This window comes from Myripristis murdjan, chromosome 1, assembly GCF_902150065.1.
Source record: "Myripristis murdjan chromosome 1, fMyrMur1.1, whole genome shotgun sequence".
Classification (NCBI taxonomy): Eukaryota; Metazoa; Chordata; class Actinopteri; order Holocentriformes; family Holocentridae; genus Myripristis; species Myripristis murdjan.
Genome location: NC_043980.1, coordinates 15,162,477 through 15,185,313, shown reverse-complemented (window position 1 = coordinate 15,185,313; position 22,837 = coordinate 15,162,477). Strand labels below are relative to the sequence as shown.

Genomic DNA, 22,837 nt, shown 5'->3' with positions numbered 1-22,837 from the left:
CTGTAACACCCAGCAGTGAGAGGCCCATCCGTCTCCATCGTGGCTCTGCTGGCTGAGGCTGTGAAGGGAAGCCCAAGTGGAACGCTGCTCATTTATTGGAATGAAACTGGGACGGCTCCTCATCCATCACTCCCTACGCTCCGCTGGGTCTACTCCTCCTCTGACTGCACCGCACTAAGGAACCACGAATCAGTTCCTCCCTGCCTGCACAGATTTGCATGTGTGTTGGCTCCTCAGTACCTGTATATGTGTGTGTTTCTCAGTGTGTCTACTTTTTCATCAACATTATGACATTTCTGGTAACCTGGGACCACACTGCACCACAAAACTCTTGCCTTATTACTTATTGGTCTTCGAGCATGATCCAGAAATGTATTAGCACGCTGACTGACACCCACAACTGACTCTGACAACCGATTTTTTTTTTTTTTTTTTTTGTAGTGTTGCTAGGATCAGCATCAGTTGAATTACATTAATTCCAAATGGATCTTGCAGTCAGTACTTGGCAACTTATTTAAAATACTGCGACATAAATTAACAAAATACTCTAGTGTAAAACCTTTTAAGAAAAATATAAAAGAAGCAAGCTTTTTCAACAATTCCCTAATCAACATGGTATCACACACAAGCAATTTCATTAAGCACAAAAGCAGCCCATCAGTGGGAGAACTAATAATAGACTGATTCAATGCTATAATCAATCAGTGTGAGGCAGCTAATCAATGATCTTATTAATGCTAGTGGGTGAGAGCTGGGAGACTATTGATCGAGCATGCAAACACCCTAATCACTAGGCTGGCCTCATGTACTGGACTAGAAAACCAATAGGCACTACTGCTATGCCTCTAACCAGCTCACAGGCTAACCAAGTATATCAAAGAAGTAAATCCAGTAACTCTTGGAGGATGAAAAAACGAAAGCATGTGTTATTAATAAGCCATTATTTGTGTAGGAAATGTGGATATTATAGAAATGTAGATATTATCTGGGCTTAGTTTGCTTCTATTTCTAACAAAAGTAGAAAAAGATATATGATAATGTATACCAAGGACTATATGTTCTTATCAGAACCTCTATGAAAACATATATGCTCATTGGCTTCCTGACAGGGTATCAAACATGAAGCAATGCTACACTACATATGAAACAAACCTTCCTTTTCAAAGAGCATTAAGCCTAATAGAAATTTCAGGCTACCCTCCTGAGCAGCTGCGGTATGTGTGGCTCACTAACCTTTAATTACAAGGCCCTGGCTGTGTGTTTGTAAAATATTAGCCTTGTTTGGTAATTAAGCTGCCTTACCTTCTATTAAGCTGCTCTTAGCTTCCATCAGATCGTTGCACAGATTTACATAATTGCTAGAAGCTATCCATCACAAGATAAAGACCCAGTGGTCAAAACAATTCCGTTAGATGAGGGAAAAGTCCATTTGTTTGAGGTGCATGCACACATAACCACACACGCTGGCAAATATGTGGCTTTAAGATACTGCGCAGCACACCACAGAGTGCCTCTGCATGCAATTTCCCCCACAACACACTTATCTCCTCTCCCCAGGCGGCCTTATCGCGCAGGGTCGTCAGACTGATGGCACACACACATGCTCTCAAACACTATATGCCGTACAGTTTACAATCAGCTCCATACAGAAAGAAACTACTGAGACAACACAGCAAAAGTGATCCTGCACAACAAGTTTAACAAAGTTGGAAGTTAATCAAACTACCAAACATGCGAGACGTGAACCTTAATTTGGCCTTCTATAACTTTTTTCCTCTAAACTGACAACAGCTGGACAGAAGAGCAGCGGCTTCTCTACGGTTAAGTTGCACGACCAATGCTCACTGACAGACTAGACTATATCCACACTGATACATCTTTGTTTTAAAATGGCATTTTAAAACTAAAACATTGATACCATTCATTTACATTCGGCATATGCTTGCCAGTGTAAACAAGAAGCAGATTGTCAGGTACTTTTTTTTTTCTACTTTACTTTTACAGGTAATATCAGGTACAGGGTTGCAGAGCTGGTGCTAAACTAAAGGCTAGGCAAATGGAAAAATGCAGCAGATATAAGTCATCTATTCCCTCTGTGGTGATGTGGAACATGAACTCAGTGGCCAACAAGACAAGAGAGCAACTCTGGTTAGAAATCAGAGGACCCAGCGTGACTGAAGTCTACTATGTCAAAGACACCCAGGATTCACAACTGTGAGAGCAGACAGGGACGAAATATACCAGAGTAGTGTGGACACTCGGCACAAACATAGCAAATGTTATGTTTTATAACAAAGACTTTTAATGTTTAAAAAAAAGAAACATTTGAGAGTCCTGCATCAGAATTGCTCAAGAAAAAAATGCAATACTATGATTGTTTTCCCCACCACTAAAAAAAATCCATACACATTTGCCACAAGCCAAAGTTAAGACCCACAATAAAGATCTCACCATGGAGAGGTCATTTGTGCCTATAGTGAACTCACTGACTTTTCATCTGTGTAACATCACATATCATGGGATACTGGGTTGTTTTTTTTTTTTTTTTTTTTGTTAACCAACTATGAGACGCAGCAGTGAATGCTCACCAGTACAGACTCGGCTAGGACAGAGTCTGTTTTCAAGCTGAAATTCCGTGCTATTGCCCTTTAAAAACACTGGTTCATTTCTTGCTGTGCATGACTGCAACGTGCCAAGGGTTGTCTCTCTCAATAGCTACATTCTTTCTACCCAGAGAAACATTTTTACTTTCTGTGGTCGTTTCAGAAGAGGTGATACAAAAAGTCAAGACTAGGCCCATTTCCAAAGTCAACGGTCCTGTCACAGTTCATATGGCTTTGAAACAAAACATTTCAAATGCATGACTAGTTATGATAATTTGGGGGGAAAAAAATGTATTCCAAGTATCAAATATCACTGCTTGAGGTTTTTGTTCCAACAGATTGTGTGTAACAGTGTCTCCTTAGCAGCTTGGGTTTCACCAGGGCTGGCTTGGCACAATTTCAAATCCATTGTTTTGGTGCGTGCCTGCTTGCCATCCAGTCAAATTTTGAGGGAACGAGCGAATGAAACAAAATCCAAACGCAGACCCAGTTGGTCTTTTCAGTAACCACTCCGAAATCTCTGCGGCTCACAGGTATTTTCTACACCCAGCAAGGAAAACATGACAGAAAAAGCGTTTCAAAGCCACTGATGTCACTCCCCTGCTTTCTGTTTCTTCCCTACTCCGCCAGTGCTAGCCTGCCGAGCAGAGAGGGGCGCCATTTTATCAGACCTGAAACATAGCCAAGAAGCGAAGACAGCCCCCCCCATCCGACACACACACACACACTCACACACTTTATCTTCTTCTGCCTCCCTCTTTGTCTCACAGTCTTGCTTGCACATTTTCTTTTTTGAAGTACATAAAAATAGGTTCCATGATAAATTAATCATAGTCTAGAAAGCAGCTTTCTTTTTTCCTTTTTAAAGCAGTGTTGTCATGGATACTATGAATGAAACAAAACACACAAAAAACAAACATACAACATGCAGGAAAGGAGCACGTGATGGTGTCTGTGAAAAGAAAAGAGTCAGCTAGGGAGCCTGACAGAGTGGAAAAATACCTGAGGAGAGGCGCACCAGTGCCACCCTGAGAGTGGTTACTAAGGTCTGTGCAAGGATGGAGAGCAACATCTGTCCTTCCTTCAATGCCTGCTGCAGCTATGCAGTCCAGCAACAAAAAACTGACAATGCCAACATACTGCTGCTACTGGCAGCACCTGCTACATCTGAGTGTCAGCATATGTTGGCCTTCATGCATTTACTTGTGTTTACCTGCAATTGCCTGCAGTGCTAAACAGTAAATGTGTGTATCTGTCTATGAATGTGTGTATGTGTGTCTATAAACGCTTGTGTTTGAACATATGTATATCCGTGTGTGCATGGGTGGCCTGCCGCAAAACATGTTTCTTTCACCTGCCTTCCTTGTTTCCCTTTCAATTCCCTCCCCAGACATTCCAATAGAGAGGTCTTACTGACTCTATGCGAATTTGCAATTTGGTAGGGGGAAGACTAAAGCAAGCTGAACATGAAAAGCAAAGAAAAGGGGACAATTATTTCCAGTCTCCGTTTGCATTCGTGCGTCAGTAATGCGGTGCTGCTTTCATTCTGGTTGCAATTAGGAGGGCAGTCTCCGATTGTGCTTTGCAAATGAATAGGGACAAAAATAAAAACAAAAGGGCCCTCTATGGCTCCTCATGCTCACAACAGGGAGTAAGACTGCCTCATTTGTGTGCATGCATGTGTCTCTGTGTGCAGGTATAGGCATGCTCTCTGAATATAACCCAGCATTACCTGGACTACAGCTAAATAACAACAAAAATCCCCTAATGCCTAGAATAAGAGCACTGCATGTCCTAAAAAAAGCAACATCAAACAAAAACAACAATGGGGAAGCTGCATGATGCCAGCCTGCTAAAGTTGAAGCAGAAATAAGCAAGAGATGAGCTCCCAATAATGAGACTAGCTGCCATCATAGAGATGGGCAGGTAGCCAAGAATTAAATGCCCCCCTCCCCTTCGCTTCAAATGAAAGGCAGGGTGACAGAAAAAAGAGAGAGAGAGGGTGAGAGGGAGAGATGGAGGAAGGGAAGGGAGGGTGGGGGGAGGGGGTGGCATTAGTAGTGGCAAGGGAAAAGAAAAGGAGATGCACGAACAGACTAATAGTGGTGTGGCAATAAATGGATGCCCTGTTTTTGACCATGAGCAATAGGATACACTTGGTGACATTATATGGCTACAAACTGGAGGCCGTTATTCTCCTATTCAGTGCTGAGACATTTTCTCAGGCCAAACCCAGACAAAACATCAGAATCAGGGCAGGGAGGGGGACATTTAGTAGTCTTTTGTCCACAAATAGACCCTCTCCATCTCTCTTTCAGGGGAGCTGTGCACCCCACTCGGATCAAAGATGGCATGTACTTGTTTTTCCGGAAGCAGAGAGAAAAAGAAAGAATGAGGGAATGGTCACAGGAGGGTTTAAACCTCATCCTTCATGTCTGTTTACTTCTGCTGAGAGCAGAGAGAGAGAATAGAAGGAGAGAGACCACGGTGACTTCTCTGGTTTCCCTGGCAGAGCTTGGTCTAATGAAGCCACTAGGGGGTTCTCTCACTTCTTGTACGTTTGTGTGTTATGTGTGTGTATGTGTGTGTGTGTGTGTGTGTGTGTGTGTGTGTGTGTGTGTGTGTGAGATACCCTGAACACATACGGCAACCTTTACTTCCCTGGCATCATAATGGCCCACAACTGTTGTGATGATCTAATGATTTAAAAACATACAAATAACCATGATCTAAGTCTTGGTTATGTTTACATCTTAATGAAGCTGTGCTTAAAAGAGGGGGCCTACATTATAAATAGATGATACTGAAAGTACACTAGGGGTTTTAAAGCAATAAAAATACTTTTCGACCTTTTAAGGCGACAGCCCCATGTTTCAAATACTTGCTACACTACACTTATCTCTTACACCAATACAGAATTATACAGAAAATCCTACACTATGCACTATCATGCAAATAATGGAAAATGGATTGACCGATGGTAGATGGATTTCTGAAATATCACAACTGTTTGTTTTCTGCATTAACACCCTTGTTGCTTCTTCACTAAATAGACCAACTTTTATTGAATAAAACTGTTCTTTTGGGACATTGTGCATTTAATCTAAAAGTATATGGTCCAAAACAGAAATGAAATGTTTCACACCACTTTACCTGCGAATTAAAAAAAAAAAAAAAATCACAAATTAGAGGGCCCAGTGTGTTAAAAGCACCCAGCAGCATGCCTTCTGGCTATGTGCTCTGTCTGGGCGACTAGCAAACAGCTGTTGGACTGCAGTTCCCACAGTCTTCAGAGACCCCCACTCCAGCACCTGCTACTGGGGAGCCGGCCTGGACGGCTGCTGGCTGGCTGGCTGCTCCAGGCCACTGAATGGTCCCCAGTCAGCTGGGGAGACAGGGCATGGTGGGTGGGACAGAGGGAGGGTGAGGGGCACAGGGGGGGTCTGTCTGGTGTTTGGGGCAATTAAATGAGGTTGAGAGAGCAGGGGTGATGTGGGACTGGTGTGAATGCACTTGACTAAAGAGGGGGATGCCTTTTAGATTTGGGGGTTTTGTATTTGGTGAGGTGTGTATGTGTGTATGTAGCCTAGGGGTCTGTGATATTGACAAAAAATAGCATCTCTGTATTTTTGGGGATTTTGCCAATAACAATAATTGACGATATTCTGCATCCTTCAAAAGTGTCAGAAAAAAAGACAACTCAAAAATATGTTTGTAAAAGTCTTGTTTTGTACTAACTCACTCCTGTTAATAGTGTATTAGATGCTGTTAATGATATTATCAAATCCGTTGTTGCGGTAAAATATGAAGAGTCTGGCAACATGAATCATACAATTTAATATCACTGAAACATTTCTGGCTAGGTAGGGTGTCTAAAGTAGCCAAGCTGTCTGAAACCATCTCTCTCGGCTGCTTGAATTTGCACCATATCCTTTGCAATGTAAATGGTGACAGTATGTGTTTTTGTTTTGCCGGTACCTTAGCTGGTGGGTCGTGGTTGACCACTGATTCCTGAAGCTTTTCATATTCTTTATATTCTGTCTGATGGTTAATTCACAGACAGTGAAACAAGTTAGTCTGCATATTGGTGTCTTTTGAGCAACATCTGTCTTTTTGAAGCCGAACCACCTCCATGCGAGTAAGGATGATCCATGTCTAACAATGAAATCTAACAACGCTGATTCCAAGGCTGTGTTTGTGTTTTGTTGCCTGTTGCTGTTTGTTCACTCTTTTTTAACTTCAGCCATGCAGGCAACTATGCGACCTTAGGTTGTTGTGATGCATGGACACTGCATGTGTTCTCAATGTGCAAGCGCAGTAGTCTGTTCTACTAGGCTTGATCACATGCAGTGAACGTGTGTGAACTCTGTAGGTGTGTTTTGATTGTTTTTTGCAAAATGAGTGCCATACTCCAGTTTGCAATTTCGCACATCGTTAAGATATTATTGCAGTCAATGTGTATATCGCACACCCCCGATGTAGCCTGCTGGAATGCTATACATTACTTGACATCATTCTCCAATGGTCTCTTCTAATAACAACAGTATGATTCTTCCAAGCCAAAAGGACTTGGAAATTAAGTCTTCAGCCAACTTTTTTTTTCAACAATACAGCAATAAGGTTTATAAATAGGGGCTGGCTTAATATGTATTTACATACCGGTGTTTGTTTATGTGTGCACACATTCCCCTTTCAACTCCGAGCCAGCTGGCCTGCAGGGCAGACACAGATCTGAGAGGACACAACTAGGTCAGGACAGTGTGTTCTGACTGCTGCACAACCAATGTGTGTTTGTGTGTGTGTGTGTGTGTGTGTGTGTGTATCTGCGGGTGTGTGCACACATCTGCAAACACATGCAAAAGTGTCTGTAGTTGAGTGAAGGAGCCAGAAGAGTTTGTGTCATCACAGCCCTTAGGGCCCCAGTGACCTTACCAGAGAGGTCAGAAACTTGTCCTCAAAACAGAGTTCATTCTCGACTGTAGCAAAAAGCACCTCCCTAACTCACAGGTCTCACCCTGCCACAGCCTAAAACTTACCAGAGCACATCAATAAGAAGAATAGCTCAAGTTAAAATCAATTAAAATAGCTGAAACGTTATTAAGTCTGGTTTTGGGGTTTTATATTATGGTGATCCATGTTTTACAATGTGATATTTTTCAAGTTCTTTTGTTACTAAAGCAGTTAAGTTCTAGAATAAATAAAGCAGAGAGGTATGATATGTTCAACTGAAACGCATTGATTCAAACTAGTGTCCATCCCTTGAATTATTTATGTTAGGACCATTACAGCAATAGGGCCAGTAGCCTGGAGCTATTAACTAAGCAGACAGAAAAGAACAGGGTGTGGATGGGAAGCCCTTGAGACAAGGAAGAAAGGGGGAGGAGACAGAATCTGAACACAGCCAATGGCTACTCTGCTGCAGGCAGTGTTGTCCTGAGAGGCCCTCGGGAAAACCAGGGTGAGGTGAAGGCCAAGCAGGACAACTACTGTTGGAGGAGGACAATAACAAGATCCTCATAAGGATATTACAGGTTAATACACTCGCCCAGTGGGTCTTAAAAGGACTATACCCAAAGGAGAAATATAGTATTTTAAATTTAGTCTCTTAAGGGCTTAGACATAGTGAAGCTCCTGCCAAGTGTCGAGCCCGCAGCTAAATTTAGGTCCTGACCCATAGTTTAGGAAACCCAATTCTTGGCTGCTGAACACAGAAAGGGAATATCACAGCAGAAAATAAACACTGAACTTCAGGATTAAAAAAATATTTGGGGTTCTTGAACATATTGCCACATGGGAAAAAGGACAACTTGTTTCAAATATCTAAGTTTCACTATGTTGCTGCACTATAAGCTACAGCTAAAATAGTGAATTCCATTTCTTAATGGAAGTCAAATGTTTCTGGAGAATGATTTCAGTTGATTTTGCAGCAGATGCATTTGTCAAAGCACAGGAATATATCAAAAATACTCCCCAAAAATGTGTTAGTATACGGATTACTAAGAGACACAATATGCTAAAACAAAGTCTTCAATGAAATTCTAGAGACAAGCTATTTGGCTTTTGTTGCGCACTGTGATTTGTGGCACAGGCCTGAGTACAAGAACAACAGCAACTACACAGAGTATACACAAGACAAGGACCATTTGGTTCTGTGATACACAGCGCTGCCAGGGCTTTAGCTAGCTAACTAGTTAACCTCGCACCACAGCTGCTGCAGATTTGTTTACGAAGTGCTCGGTGCTCTCCAAGCAAACATGTGAGTCAGTAATGAAAGGCAGCACAGAGCAGCAGAGGAGGAGGAGGAGGAGGAGGAGGGATGAAAAGAAAAGAGAATAGAAAGACAGAGAAGGATAAGAGAAACATGAGAGATTCCAACAGATGCTCAGGTTAGCTCCTCCTCCTCAATGCACCAAGCATGAAACATCCTGTGGTATTCTGTGGAATTATCCTCACATCTATGTCTTGTTCAAAGTTATATTGTTTGTTGTGTTAGAGGATGCTAGGTGCTGTCATCTTTGCGTCTGTGTACATTATTAAGCAGACAGTAAAGACGGCTGCTCACAGAGAAAAAACATGTTAAAAGCTCCTTTTGGAAGAATGTAAAGATGTGTTTAAGATAACACAACTAAAAAAAAATAATGACGGAATGAGACAGGAAATCTTGAGTTTATGTAAGTAAACACTGAAATGTTATGTTCCAAAAACACATAATTCCTGCAAAAACCCCAGCAAAAAACCATTCAACCAAAAAAAATATATATATACATACTGTTTGATAGCTATAACAGTCAAACTAATCCAATCCATGGTAGGGAGATTTAGAGATGAGAGATAATAACTCTAGGACATGCTTATCCATACATTAAATGCATACAAACATACAGAGGCAAACACACATGGTCAATGAGCGCCTCTAGGCATGTTCAGCGTAAATGCTGTCAGGGGCCACTGTTGAGTTCATTAAAAGGCTACCTCAGGCTGTAAAGGTCTGAGTGTGAGTGTGTATGTATGTGTGGTCCTATGTGTAGAGAAAAGAGCACTTTGAGGCTAAAACGGTTAAGTCGTATTCTCCTCACTTCGACCAAAACATCTAAATGCAATTTTCCTAGAGGTTAAGAGGCTTAGGTGCATATATGTTGCCGATGTGGTGAGCTCTGTATCAGGATACGGGCTTATAAACACTGGAAGAACACAAAGGAGCCTTTGGGGGCGAATATAAAGCTAGTGGAGTCCATTTACAAGGTTTACGAAAGGAAAGCCAGGAGCAGGAGACATGGCTGATGGCCACATATGGGACTTGAGTCTTATCTATGTTTCTGCAGCATTTACTACTCACAAATTCGGATCCTGCGTATCTTCTTGATTATAGCATTCAAACTTGCTATAATAAATATAGCTGCAAATAAAAACAAAGACTCGAGACTGCCAAGCACCGATGCCCTTTTGGTGAACTACAATAACGATAATTTATTGTGTCTAGCATGCAGCATACGGTAACGGTCAAACAGCCAGTGCCCCTTCAGACGGTAAAGTGTCAGTGTTGACAAAAACTACACAGAATCATTATACTGTAGTCTAATGATGGATGTTTTTAAGGAGGTAACCCCTTTATAATTAGCTGTAGATTATATTTGCTTCACAAATTTCAAAATAATGTTACAGCAAGACAACTTACTGCTTAAACAAAGACAAGTTATTGAGCTCCCTAAATAAAAATGTCGATAAAAATGCAGCCAAAATGTAGCCTACTTGCATAAAACGACAAAAAACAATAGTCAACCAAACAGATATAACAGCTGGGGGGGGGATAAAAAAAATCAGAAGACTGCACATGTGACCAGAATCAAAATGTTGATATGAAATAAATGCTAACTTCTACTGGATAGGTTTGAGGGTTTGTCACATTATGTTGACACAAACCTGAGTGGCGTTTGCCCGCAGTAGATGTGGCAGAGTTTGGGGTAGTGCTGCTGGTAGTCGAAGAAGACGAAGAAGAGTGGAGGGACGAGGGTGAGGAGGAAGAAGAGGAGGAGGAGGAGGAAGAGGAGCGGGTGAGAGCGCTGAGGGCTCCTGCGGGAAGCGGCTGGCCTCTCTTCAGTAGCTGCTTGTGCTCCTGCTGGCGGAAGCGCGGGGGCACCTCTCTGGGCGGGTAGCGAGCACTGGCAGAGGACGACTGGCACTGCTGCTGCTGAGGGGGAGCTGGAGTCGGGAGCTGGCCACTGGAGGAGGCGCGCTTGCCATTGCCGGAAGAGGAGGAGGAAGAGGAGGAGAGGGGCAGAGTGGGGCTGGCGGGGTGGAGGTGGTGGTGGTGGGGTGGGCCGGGACTGGGCTTAGTGGTAGCAGGCTCTGGCACTGCAGGGACAGAATACACACAGGCAGGCAAGCAGACACACACGCGCACACACAGAAAGAGACACGCAGAAAGCAAGGTATTAATGTCTGGGTTAATTCACTATTAATCCCTTATACAAGAGAGCATTTATTTGTCTGGGTAGTGCTGACAATTGACAATGGGTTACACAAGGTAGCCTACATTTTTCTTTTCTCTTGTGAAACTCCTGTGAGGCTGTAAATAATGTTTCTCGAAACTGAGGTACCATCTCTACAGAATTCCCAACAAACCGAGCATTTGTCAAGATCAGCCTGCCACAAGAGGAAATCAGGGATGCACCGGTTGATCGGCAACGAGATCACAACCAGCCAGTCTGTCTGACTGTAAAGCCAACTGTATTAGCTAAACTCAGGCGCCAGTTTTGCCAGATAGGTACAATGGTTGAGGGTCAAAGGTGAATAATTTGTGAGCTGGAAACAACTGGAATTTGAACAAAATTTAAACACTTCTTGATCTCTCCGAACAGTTTAACACTGAAAACAGTGTGAAAGTTTTTCAACTGTCTTGCTGGACTGGGGGAAAACCATCAAGTTGGCTGCCGTGAGAGATTTCTATAATGTGTGTGTCAAAGATTCATAGTTTGCTGTTTGTAAACCATGGATAGAAAAAGATGCAGGCGGAGGAAGTACCTCAAAAAACCTTTGTGCCAGCAAATTTAATATGACACTTGCAGAGCCATCACCTCAGTGAGCACATTTGCTTTCTGCAACAAACAGAAAATAGCAAAGTGGAGGAAAAAAACAAGAAAAGCTGAGGAATCTACAACTAGCCAGACATTTCTGCACCCATTTCTTGATAGAAGCAATTAAGTTGTTCATTAAAGAAATGTTCAAAACATTTTTTGTGCAGACTGAATTATATGATACTGAAGACAATCAGAATCGCAGTATCGACCAGGATTGGTATCAGCAGGTCAGGCTTAAAGAAAAACAGGCAATGGGAATCAGCCAAGAAAAATGCAATCCAAAGCAAGTCCAAAGCGAGAAAACTCACATGCTGACAATCTCATTCACGGGATGACCGCACATCCCAAGAACAGACATCAACCATATTTTTCATTTTCAACAAATATTTGGCTGCAGTTGGCTCACTGGAGTTGTCATCACATAAAAAGATGACAAAAAGTGATATTATGGTTTGTGTGTAGGGAATGTCATGTATCATATTAAACACCCAGCAGGAAGTTGATTTGGTTGTCTTGTTTCCCTGTTTTATTTTTCTCTGAACTGTGTTTTGGTGTGAACGTTCCCTTTAACTGCTTGTCTCATGCCTGCCTGTTGTTAAACATATGCTACCGGCCCAGACACACTCAGTGAAAAGGTCATTTTTTTTCCTGCTGTCTGAACACAGGCACACAGACATAAACACAAACACACAAACACACGGTCTACTTTTCTCTTCATTACTCTCTCACTTTCCCTTTATCTGCACACACACACACACACACACACACACACACACACACACACACACACACACACACACACACAGACACACACACACACACACACACACACACACACAGACACACACACCTTCCCCCACTTGGTTGGCCTGCCCTCTACCTGACCCTTTCCCTGTGGTTCCAGTGACCGGCCAGCTGTCTAATGGAGCGTTAGCCCAAAAGCTGTTATTATTAGTAGGACCTGGCTAGCTAGCAACCAAGCTGATTAGCTTGGCTAACTTCACCCCTCTGGGAAACAGGGAGACTCAAGCAGCACAAGTAAAAAAGGTGCCTCTGGCCTATATGATGAATAATTTTTATTGAGGTGAACAGGTACACTGCTGGTGTGTGTGTTTAGCTGTAAGTGAAGTGTGTGCTTATACGGAAAAGAAAGCTGTGCATTAGGTCTAGGAAAGTGCTCTTTGTTTTTGTGTCTGTGAGGTTCTATTTTTGTGTTTAATGCATGACTATGTTTACATGGACTGAAATAATCTGATATTAACCTGATTAAGACAATCCTTGAAATAAGAAATGTCAATATAAACAGCATTTTTAATTACCTTAACCTGTGTCAATTCTTAGTCAGAATAAGCAAAACTAAGATGTGGAGTATTCTGATTTTAGTCTGGTTTTATTATAGTATTATAGTATTATTGCCATGTCTATGCCTTAATGGAACTATAGTTTTCTAGTGGAATTTTTGCAGTTTGCAATAAATATGACAACTCAACCGTTTGACAATGTACACTCTTGTGCTCACTTGAGGTGAACATTTCTTGAAGCACCAAGTTTTGCAAGATTTGCAAAAAGAAAACAGCGAAATCAGCCACAAAGGAAAACCACAGAAGCAACATAACAGAAAGAAAACTGAATACTGGAGGGTACCGGATGTACGACGTAGGACTAGTGACATCATGAGGGGGCGTCTTATGTAGCGCCTGGTGGAGTGAGGCTAAATCAGGCTGTGCTCTGTCACATGTTACCAGGAATATGAATGGAATAATCCCATCAACAGCCCCCTGTAAACATCTTAATCTGCATATTTTCTTGTTTAGAATAAGGCCCACAGACTGATTATTTAGTTCATGTACACCTACTCCATGTCTGTGTGAGAGAGCTCCCTGCAGCACAGAAATAGCTGCTTCCATACTGCCGACAGCTAATGACCTAAGAGTTGCAATGGATTACACTTTCTTGCTCCATTGGTAAATACATAAATAGTTGATGATGTTGTTTTCTGTGGTCCCGAGGTAGGCTTGACACTTTTACACAACAGCTGAGACTGTCTGCACTCAAGGGAGGAACGAGGGAAAGACAGAGGGAAGGGGGGTAGTAAGTTTTTATAAACTAAGAAATGGTGAGAAATAGGGCGAGAGTAACACAGCGCCAGCATCTCTTTCTCTGCCAATGTTAATTACAACTTCAGTCTGCCTAGTGTGAGAGTGTAAACTATTTCTATGTCAGTTCTGTACTGCAGTGTTGGCGATTAACCTGCATGCATGCACACACACACACACACACACACACACACACACACACACACACACACACACACACACACACACACACACACACACACACACACACACACACACACACACACACACACACACACACACACACACACACACACACACTCCTGTGCTGCCACACTGGGGTTTTAAAGTAAATTCAGAGCAGTAAGGTATTCACTGTGCTTGCCAAGAGCCTGTCCAAAAGCAAAGCTAAAAACAGAGACCCTCTCAGTGAACATAAAACTAATCCAGACGTACCTGCTGACACACATACAAGGCAGAAAACACAGTGAAATGCACGTAAACACACACACACACACACACACACACACACACACACACACACAAATACAAAATAACAATAGCAAAAAATCTCTACATGAAGATAACTAAATATGTTCAGTATCTGGATGTAACTCAAAATAAAGACACTTTTTATTCCTTTTGTGTCCTTCACAGACACACCAACCCACGCGCAAAATTCATCCATAATGGCACACACACGTGCCATTACATGTTCCTAAACAACAGAGAGAACACACTTGCGGAGTTGCAAGCACCCCCCTTCTTCCAGACAGATTTGAGTCAAACACACACACACACACACGGAGCGAGCCTGGCCCCCTTCAGCAGTATCTGGCTGGCTGCTGGCTTGGAACAGCAGCTGGTGACGCACATCTCTGATTAAATTCAGCTCAGCCCGCCTGACACTGCCTCGGCCAATCAGACGGCAGGACGCTGAATACACTCTGCCCTACCCCCCTCTCCTCCTCCCCTCTGTGTTTCCACTCCTCTTCACTCTTGGTTCTATCTCCAGGTTCCTCCTTAACCCCATTGCTCTCTCTCTCTCTCTCTCTCCTCTTTCCCTCCATCTACCTGTCTCTCAGTCTGGCATTATTCTGTGTTTTTATTTCTGCTTTATATGCTGGTTCCCTCTTCTACTCTCATCTCATTTCCCTCGATCTCTATTCTTCCAACCACAATACCCACCGCCCTCCATCGTCCATCCGTTCCTCTACTTTTTCTCCTTTAGTCATCTCTCTGCTAAGTCCATCCTCAGATTTCTCCTCACTACTCATCATCCCCACCTCTTTCGTTGCTTTCCCTCCTACTGGGTGGTGCTCTGCCAGCCTGTCACAGGAAGCAGAGAACCCAAAAGACAGATGTCGTATATGTCCTGTTATAGACGGCCTCTGCTCTTGTGTTGTTGTGGTAGAGAGGGTGCATCCTGCCTGTAACTCCCTAAAGCTGCAACTGAGCTAACATAACATCTCCTTCACCAGTAATGATCGCTACTTATTATACGGAAATTAAAGATACATGTCAAAAACTAGCTGTTGTTGGTGTGTGAAAACAAAAACTAAATACAGTATTTTTATTTAACCCCCAAAATAACTACGCAAAAATGTCAGACGTAGACTTATACACATATGCATTTAAACATTTTGTTGCCCTCTCACCAAGACAGGCAACCTAACAGGCAAAGCTACTTTCATGGGAAGTCCGACTGTGGAATATTGCTCTTGAAAATTTCTGACCACAGCGATAACACAGGTTTCTCTGTGTAACCTCAGGAGAAATTAATGGTTTCAAGAGGAAAAAAAACTCTGAATTTCCTCAACAGAGAACATCCAGGAAGAGATGAGTTGCCACAGTAAACACTACGCAGGTGCGATTTTATAGATCATACTCTATCGTCCTGTTCCTGTGAAGGCAGCATGGAGCTACACTACAAACTATGCAGCTACAATAAAAGCAACAGTATTTTCCAGAATAATATCCTGCCATTTGACTAAACTGACTAAAATGAAAATATTTGAAGTGCTTCTGACTAAAACTTGACAAAGACTAATGTAAATAAATGACTAAATTCTGACTAAAACAAAGGGAAAAAAAATCATGAGATGACTAAGACTAAAACTAAAATTCAAACACCTGGCAAAATTTGCTGTTCAATTACACTATTCCGTCTCCTGCTGCCATAATGCTAGCCAGCTGGTAATGTGTAACCATCTTTGGTTCAATCTGTATTTAATTTCAGTGAAAATTAATGCGTTTCAAGATGGAGAAGCTATATATGCATGTCTGCATAAATAAGACAACAAAACAGTGTGTAAGTGGTAAGAAAAATAGTGTCCATGTATGTATAAAGAAAAAAATTCCTCTTTGCCTTTAACAAATATCAGTACATTTAGTAAGACATGTCTTTCATTTGGAGAGGGGAGCTCTTTTCTTAATCCATAATGGATGCGTAAGTGCTTGGGGGAGATGGGGTGTAGAGGAGGGTGAGGGGTGGGGGAAAGAGAGAGAGAATGAGGGGGAGAAAAGTGTGAAAAGTGGGGAAATCCCTTAGATGAGAGTGCCTATAAAAGATGAAATGAGTCAGTCAAGAGTGTGCTGGTTACACTCACTGCCACCGAAAGGGAATGAAATCCACACAGTAAATTAGCGAGGTGCAAGGCTTATTGCCTCTAAACTTGCCGAGCAGCATTGCAGAAAAAATAGTTTTCTTTGCCTATTAAACTTTTAGGTATAGTTTCTTTTTGCCCACTTCAATGACAGCATCAAATATCAAACATAATCTATAAATACTAACTCTTAGGAGGCTTCTGAGGAAATGTAAAACCTTTCTGCTGAGTAGTTCTCAAGGGTTAACTGGCCTGTGCCTTGCTGATGTTTGTTGACATTATTATCACCTAGAGATCAATAAAAGCCAAAGGCAACCATGAAACCAACCATTTAAAACTGGCCTTATAAGGTATTCCTCTACCAGTTATGTCACCTTTTACTTTTCCTATTTTGTCCAGTTGTCCTCAACATTTTACTATTTGACGTGTTGGTTAAAGAGAGTGGGATCACTAATTTCACCTGCACATATGATGCTGGAAGACAACTCTCTTGACCTATGAGACTCTGTCCAGCAATTCAAAGACAGATGGAGCCAGTAACATGAAAAAGTTTGAAAACCGGAGGAGAAGGAGTCCTTGTTAAGGTTAAGGTGCATACTAGATGAGAAAAACATTGTGCATTTGGATCCAGCCCAAGTCCCAATCTTTCCTGTCTCAATATTTCAAAGTCTAATAAAGTCAAAAATATGAAAAAAGAAAGAAAAGAAACAAATAAGAGGAGGAAAACTAAGCGTTGGTAAAGGGGAGTGATATCCACTGAAGAGGTGAGAGTGATGCAGGGTTACTGATTGAGATAAAATATAGAAATTCATATCCTGAAAAAGGAAATTGGTAAATCACAAACTTCCACCACCCCTAAACAATGTTTTTAACTTGCAGACCTGCAGCCTCCATAGCATTTCAAGTTTGTTTATTATTCATCTTCCAGCTTTGACTTTTGAACAAAACAGCACATAAATCCAGTGCTGTCAATGCAGATGACTTGAGTTACCGGATGCTTACAAAGTCCAGATGCAGGGATGCTTTCTTCGCATGATAACTACAGAAACAAAGCAAAAATCATCTCATGATCATCACTAAAATCTAATCAACTGAGCCCTGGGTTTAGCAGCTATCTGTCACCACATTTAAGCCAAAACTATTTGTCACTTTCTGAGATAATGAAAAGACAAACAGAGAGAGGTGAAAATCCAACCTTTCATCTTTATCAGTAGATAGATAGACATGTATAAATAAGGAAAATATATTTAACTTATGGCAGTGAGAGTTGGCTTTGTAAACTAACTGCAAACTCTTATGCTGTGGTGGCCTCAGTATCCCTAATTGAAGCTGAAAGGGAGAGCCAATTAAATAAGCATTTGTAACAAGTATACTGTAAATTCCATTAAACCCTCCAGATGAGGTGTTCTCTGCAACCCGCCACCACACTTATAATTACAGCCCTTCCTAACGCTCAATGGTTAATTACGCACAATGAGAGAAAGAGAACACAAGAGATCGAGAGTAAAAGTGAACGCGGCTGGAGGGCAAAGACATAAAGCAGGGAGAAGAAGCTGAGGAAAATATGTGAAGTCACAGATAGAGTTGAGAAAGGCATAATGGACAAGTGGGGGGTGTTTGTTAAGAAACTATTGTGATCGGCTGCTCCTGCCTAGTGCCAGGCAGTGCAGATTCCCACATCCCCTCTGCCTATTGTCTGTGGAGCCACTTTAATATGCAGCCATGTTTATAGTGGGGGAGGGATGGACACCATGCACAAGAGTCCATTTATTAATCCACTAAAAGCTCAGAGGTAGAGTAAGGACCATGCTGTTAAAGTGGTTTTATATTGGAGTGCAACAACTTTATATAGTGCCTTTCGAGAGGTTTTACATTGGTGTCCAATATTTTTTTAATGTATACTTACAATATGAGCATCAGTATTTTCTTGTAGCTTGTGTAAACAGTGCTCGAAGGGTCAGGCTGTAAAGACAAGCGAAAATAAAGCCATGCCTTATAGCACTTTTACATTAGAGCACTGGGATACTATAAGATCTGAACAGTATGGAGGCAAAGAACATAAGAGGGGAAGTTTACTGAAACACACACACACACACACACACACACAAAAAACATTGGATTAAGTACAAAACCTTTTACATATTAAACTCTCCATGACCCTCACCCATCTGTCCTGTCAATCTTGTCAGTGTGTACTATTTCATGAAGCAGAAACACCAAATAATCTAAGTAATGCTACTGTACTGAATACTCATTTCAACAGTAATGTGACTTTATTTTCTATAACCTGGCAGCAGTGATTTCATTCACTGTGCAAAAGTTTTACATTACACACCCAAAACTGGCAAATACATACTCACTTATCTTAAAAAAAAAAAAAAAAAATGGTAAAACCCTGTGTGAATCAGGGTAACCAAATAGTCTTGACATCCAATATCCAGGAAAACAATACTGATCCTTTCTCTTGATTAAAAGTCAGAGCACTGGGAATGTGTCAGGTTTTCTGCCATTCTGCATTAAGACTTACTCTGTTTCTCTCCATGTCACCCAAGGGATGGCAAGTAATAATGACCCAACCTAAAAACAACTGAAAAAATAACTAAAGAAATAAAAAAAAAAAAAAAATCATTAAAATGGGAGAATGAGGGTGGGCTACAGTTTCTGCATAGTTTAACTTCAGTGTGATATCATGTGGGTAACAGTAACAGCTTTTTTGTAATCTGTGATCTTATTATTTTTACTATAAAACAGATGGGTGCCACACTCTTTAAAAAAAAGCCTTTATCAGACTTCTTGGCTGAAAATTCATGTTTTTAATGTTATCTAATTAAACATGTTTTTTTCATTTTGTACTTACAGTAAGTCAATTCACGACTGGCAAACGTTAACATTACTGTAATGTTTTTCTGAGAAATATATTGGCAGTAGACACTGTTAAGCAAGCAAGAAGACGAAACAAGAGGGTGTGAGGTCTTAAGGGAAATATAGTAAATATGTGGCTGGTGCTGGAACTAAAAGGGCTCACAGAAATGAGGCATGGTTGTTTTGACAGGATAACCAAGAAAACCCTTGAGTTACTGAATGCGAGTGCGTGAGTGTGTGCATGTGAGCACACAAGGGAGGGTCGAGTGGGTGCATCTATATACCGTCCCATCTGTCAGTAGTAGTCAAGGAAAACAGGATCTCTCTCTCTCCCTCTCTGTCTGTCTGTCTCTCTCTCTCTCTCTCTCTCACACACACACGCACATACACACACACACAAACAAAGGCACCATTTCTCACCCCTCACCCTTACTATAAAAGGCTGTTGCTATAGAGACTGACGCACCTCCATTTGCCTCCTGTGACCCCATATTCCCCCGTGCCAAGCCCCTTACACACACACACACACACACACACACACACTCACTCACTCACTCACACACACACACGCATGCACACACTAATGAGTCTCCTTCTTCATCTCGCCTGTGTTTCACTTGTCTGTTGGGATTATGGCAAGCTTTCCCCGAGAAACCCTTTTTTGCTTTTTAGATGTAATAGTTGCTAACCTACACTCTGGGTATAAGGGCTTTAACGGGATCATATTATACCTCCATCCTAGGTCAGTGCCTGAGGGCAACAACTGCCGGAGGATATATGCCTTTTAGATCAAACAGATCGCATTGAGCAAGGTATCTTAAACTTTTTAAGCCTGACATCCAAATGAGAAATGTGGTCTCCTACACCCTGGGCCCCAGGCTCATTACGGCATATCACTTCTCCCGGCATGTGGGAACCCACTAGCAATTGGCCCGTAACCCATTTTGGGTCCAAATCCATAATTTAAGAAACTATGTTAAGGATGAAAGTGTATCAAACATGGATGTAATGCAGTAAGATTACCACGCCAAAGCATAATAATGTTATATGTCATTAACAGAATCAGTCTGCCATCAACCAATTCACAGCTGAATAATAATGGTGGGTGGACATACTTTTTCTTTCTTCTAGGGTATAACTGCTATTTGACAATGGCCTGGGGGTAGAGCGAGAAGAACCCCTTATGCAGGCATATTGTGCAGTATTGGAGTATTACACTTATGCATGTACGCAAACACGTTGTACAAAAAGAGCAAACGTCATTCACCGTCTAGCTTTCTCGACCACCGCTGCTCTTCTCCTCTCCCTCTGTCTGTTTGCGCACTTCTGGGTTGCTAGGCTGCTCCTTCACTTCATGAACTATTATTCATTTTTTTGTAACCTATTGTAGACATGTCCGCTTCAATCTCAGGTGAAAAAATCCAGGACATGTGTCACGTTTTATGGGCGACTTTATACACGGGGGACAAGGAGGTCAACAGAACACAGAGCAGAAACACTGTAAAAAGTGTCGGAGTAGGTGTGACAAAAGGTTACATTACTGAAATTTATTAATGGATAGCCCCTTGCGATGAACCATCTTGTTTTCAAGGGGGTCCACATAGCCTGATGCTTCATGACTGTTAAAAAATGATGTGTAAAACAGACATTGCGGTTTCATATATCAGGAAGGAGAACTTCAGTGGCTATTTTGAATTTTGCTTGAGGCTTTGGGGGGTGTATGGTGTATTTTCTATAGGTTAATGTATTTTATTTAAATCATTCAATTCAATTTGAAAAGCATTTTACAATACAATTGGCTGCTGAGCCTCTCCCAAGTTTCGCTTAGCACATAGGGTAGCCGATAGTCGAGAAAAGAGGAGATACGCGTGTTAATCTTTCTGTTATTTAACATTAGGCAGCTCAGCATTAGTGGAGGAGGTGAGGGTGGGGCCAGTGCATTCAAATGGCGTGCATGTCAGCAGCATGTGAGTGATCACACAACATGATTGCACACAGACAGGAAAGCATTGTTTAAGTTTGGGAACGTCCCTCTTGCCCCCCACCCCCTCAATCCCTCTCTCTTTGCTACAACTTGACATGCATGCAGGGTGAGTAGACAGGGGGTAGAGGAAAAACAATTATGCCTGGCAGTCATAAATCCACAGGACCTAATTCAGAAGCCATTCACTGTTAATTCATTGAGTATTTATAAATGTGGTTAACAGAAGAGAAAAGCGGTCCAGCTCCAAAAGTAAATTAGCCTCTAATTAGATTGCGATTCATGAAATTCCCTTTCAAAAGTGTCGCAATTAATAGCATGTGAAATTGCAAATTAATCCAATACGGAATTATACGAGGTGCTTGTGTTTATGTGCGTCTCTCGCCACTTTGAAAAATATAATGCTGTTATCACCGTGATGACACCGTGTAAATATGTTTCTCCCCAGATGCGGTCGTCAAGACCGAGCATATCTGGGGCAAAATGAATTGGTGGGAAGAAAACAGCGCAGGCTAGGGAGAAAAGTAAGGGACGGGAGATTGACATGCATTACATTTGTTCTTTAACCTCTCAGCAGCAAAAAGTGTGTGAGCAGCAGAAATGGAGTGAGATTGCTGATTTTCTGATTATCGGGGTGTAGGAATGCGACAGGCGTACCATGGTATTACTGGGGCTTTCTGCGCCTGCCTGTCGCCACCTGTTTCATGATTTGCATTTGCATCACTCCCTGCTTGGACCGTGCTTTCTCATAACTTCATGATGAATCTTTTTTTTCTCTCTGTGTGTGTTTGTGTATGTGTTAATGTGCATGTGTGTGCATGTGTGTGTGTTGAGACTGCCACCATGGCTAGCACATTACTGCCTTGGCTGTTTTACAATTCCATGATGTAAGCATTTGCTTCACTCACTGAGAATAGATTGAGAGGCCCCAAGTCCCTGTGGAGGACTCTGTGTTTGTGTGTCTATAAATATGACTGTGAGCATCTTGGAACATATTTTTGCCAAATACGTATATTCCTCATTTTTTTTTGTGAGTGTGTGTGTGTGTGTGTGTGTGTGTGTGTGTGTGTCATGGCATCTGTGTATTTATACTAGGTAGGTACATGCGGTAGTCCAGCTGACTGATTGCAGTTGCAGTGGTGGCAGAGCTGGAGATGGAGCAGTATGTGTATGCATGTGTGCATGTGGGGGTGAACAATCAGCATCCCTCTGCCCTCTGTGGTAATGGGGACCAGGGATGAGGAGAATATGGTAGGGTGGGTGGGGGTGGGGGGAGTGAGAGGGAGGTCCAGCCTGTGTGTGGGGGAGGCCAAGCAGGGTGCTGCCTCCTGCAGCCCTGCTTTCTATGAAGCTCTATGCCTAATGGGGGGCAGAGAAGTTAATTCCACAGCGCCGGAGATTTATCTCATTTTCATACATATGAACGCGCCGGGCCGAGATCAATTACCGCAAACAAATTGAAATGCCTGGGACCGAAGCAGCCTGCACTGGGGGAGCGGGAAGCAGAGAGAGATGGTGAGGATGTGTGTGTATGAGTTTCTGTGAGTGTATAAGGAAGGCAGAATTCACTGATATGGATGGAAAGACACAAATCACAGCTGCATACTGATTTGCTCTCTTCCCTCATACACAT

The 22,837-nt window shown here is 42.1% G+C and overlaps 1 protein-coding gene across 4 annotated transcripts in view; it reads right to left on the bottom strand.

Annotated features, from left to right (window-relative positions):
- tnrc6c2 (trinucleotide repeat containing adaptor 6C2) overlaps window positions 1-22,837 on the bottom strand; it is a 70,765-nt gene that overhangs the window by 27,116 nt on the left and 20,812 nt on the right. For all 4 annotated transcript variants that reach the window (XM_030052018.1, XM_030052010.1, XM_030052028.1 and 1 more), the window contains exon 4: window positions 10,524-10,955. In XM_030052018.1, the coding sequence (XP_029907878.1) occupies window positions 10,524-10,955 (432 nt within the window). The remainder of the gene's footprint in view (window positions 1-10,523; window positions 10,956-22,837) is intronic.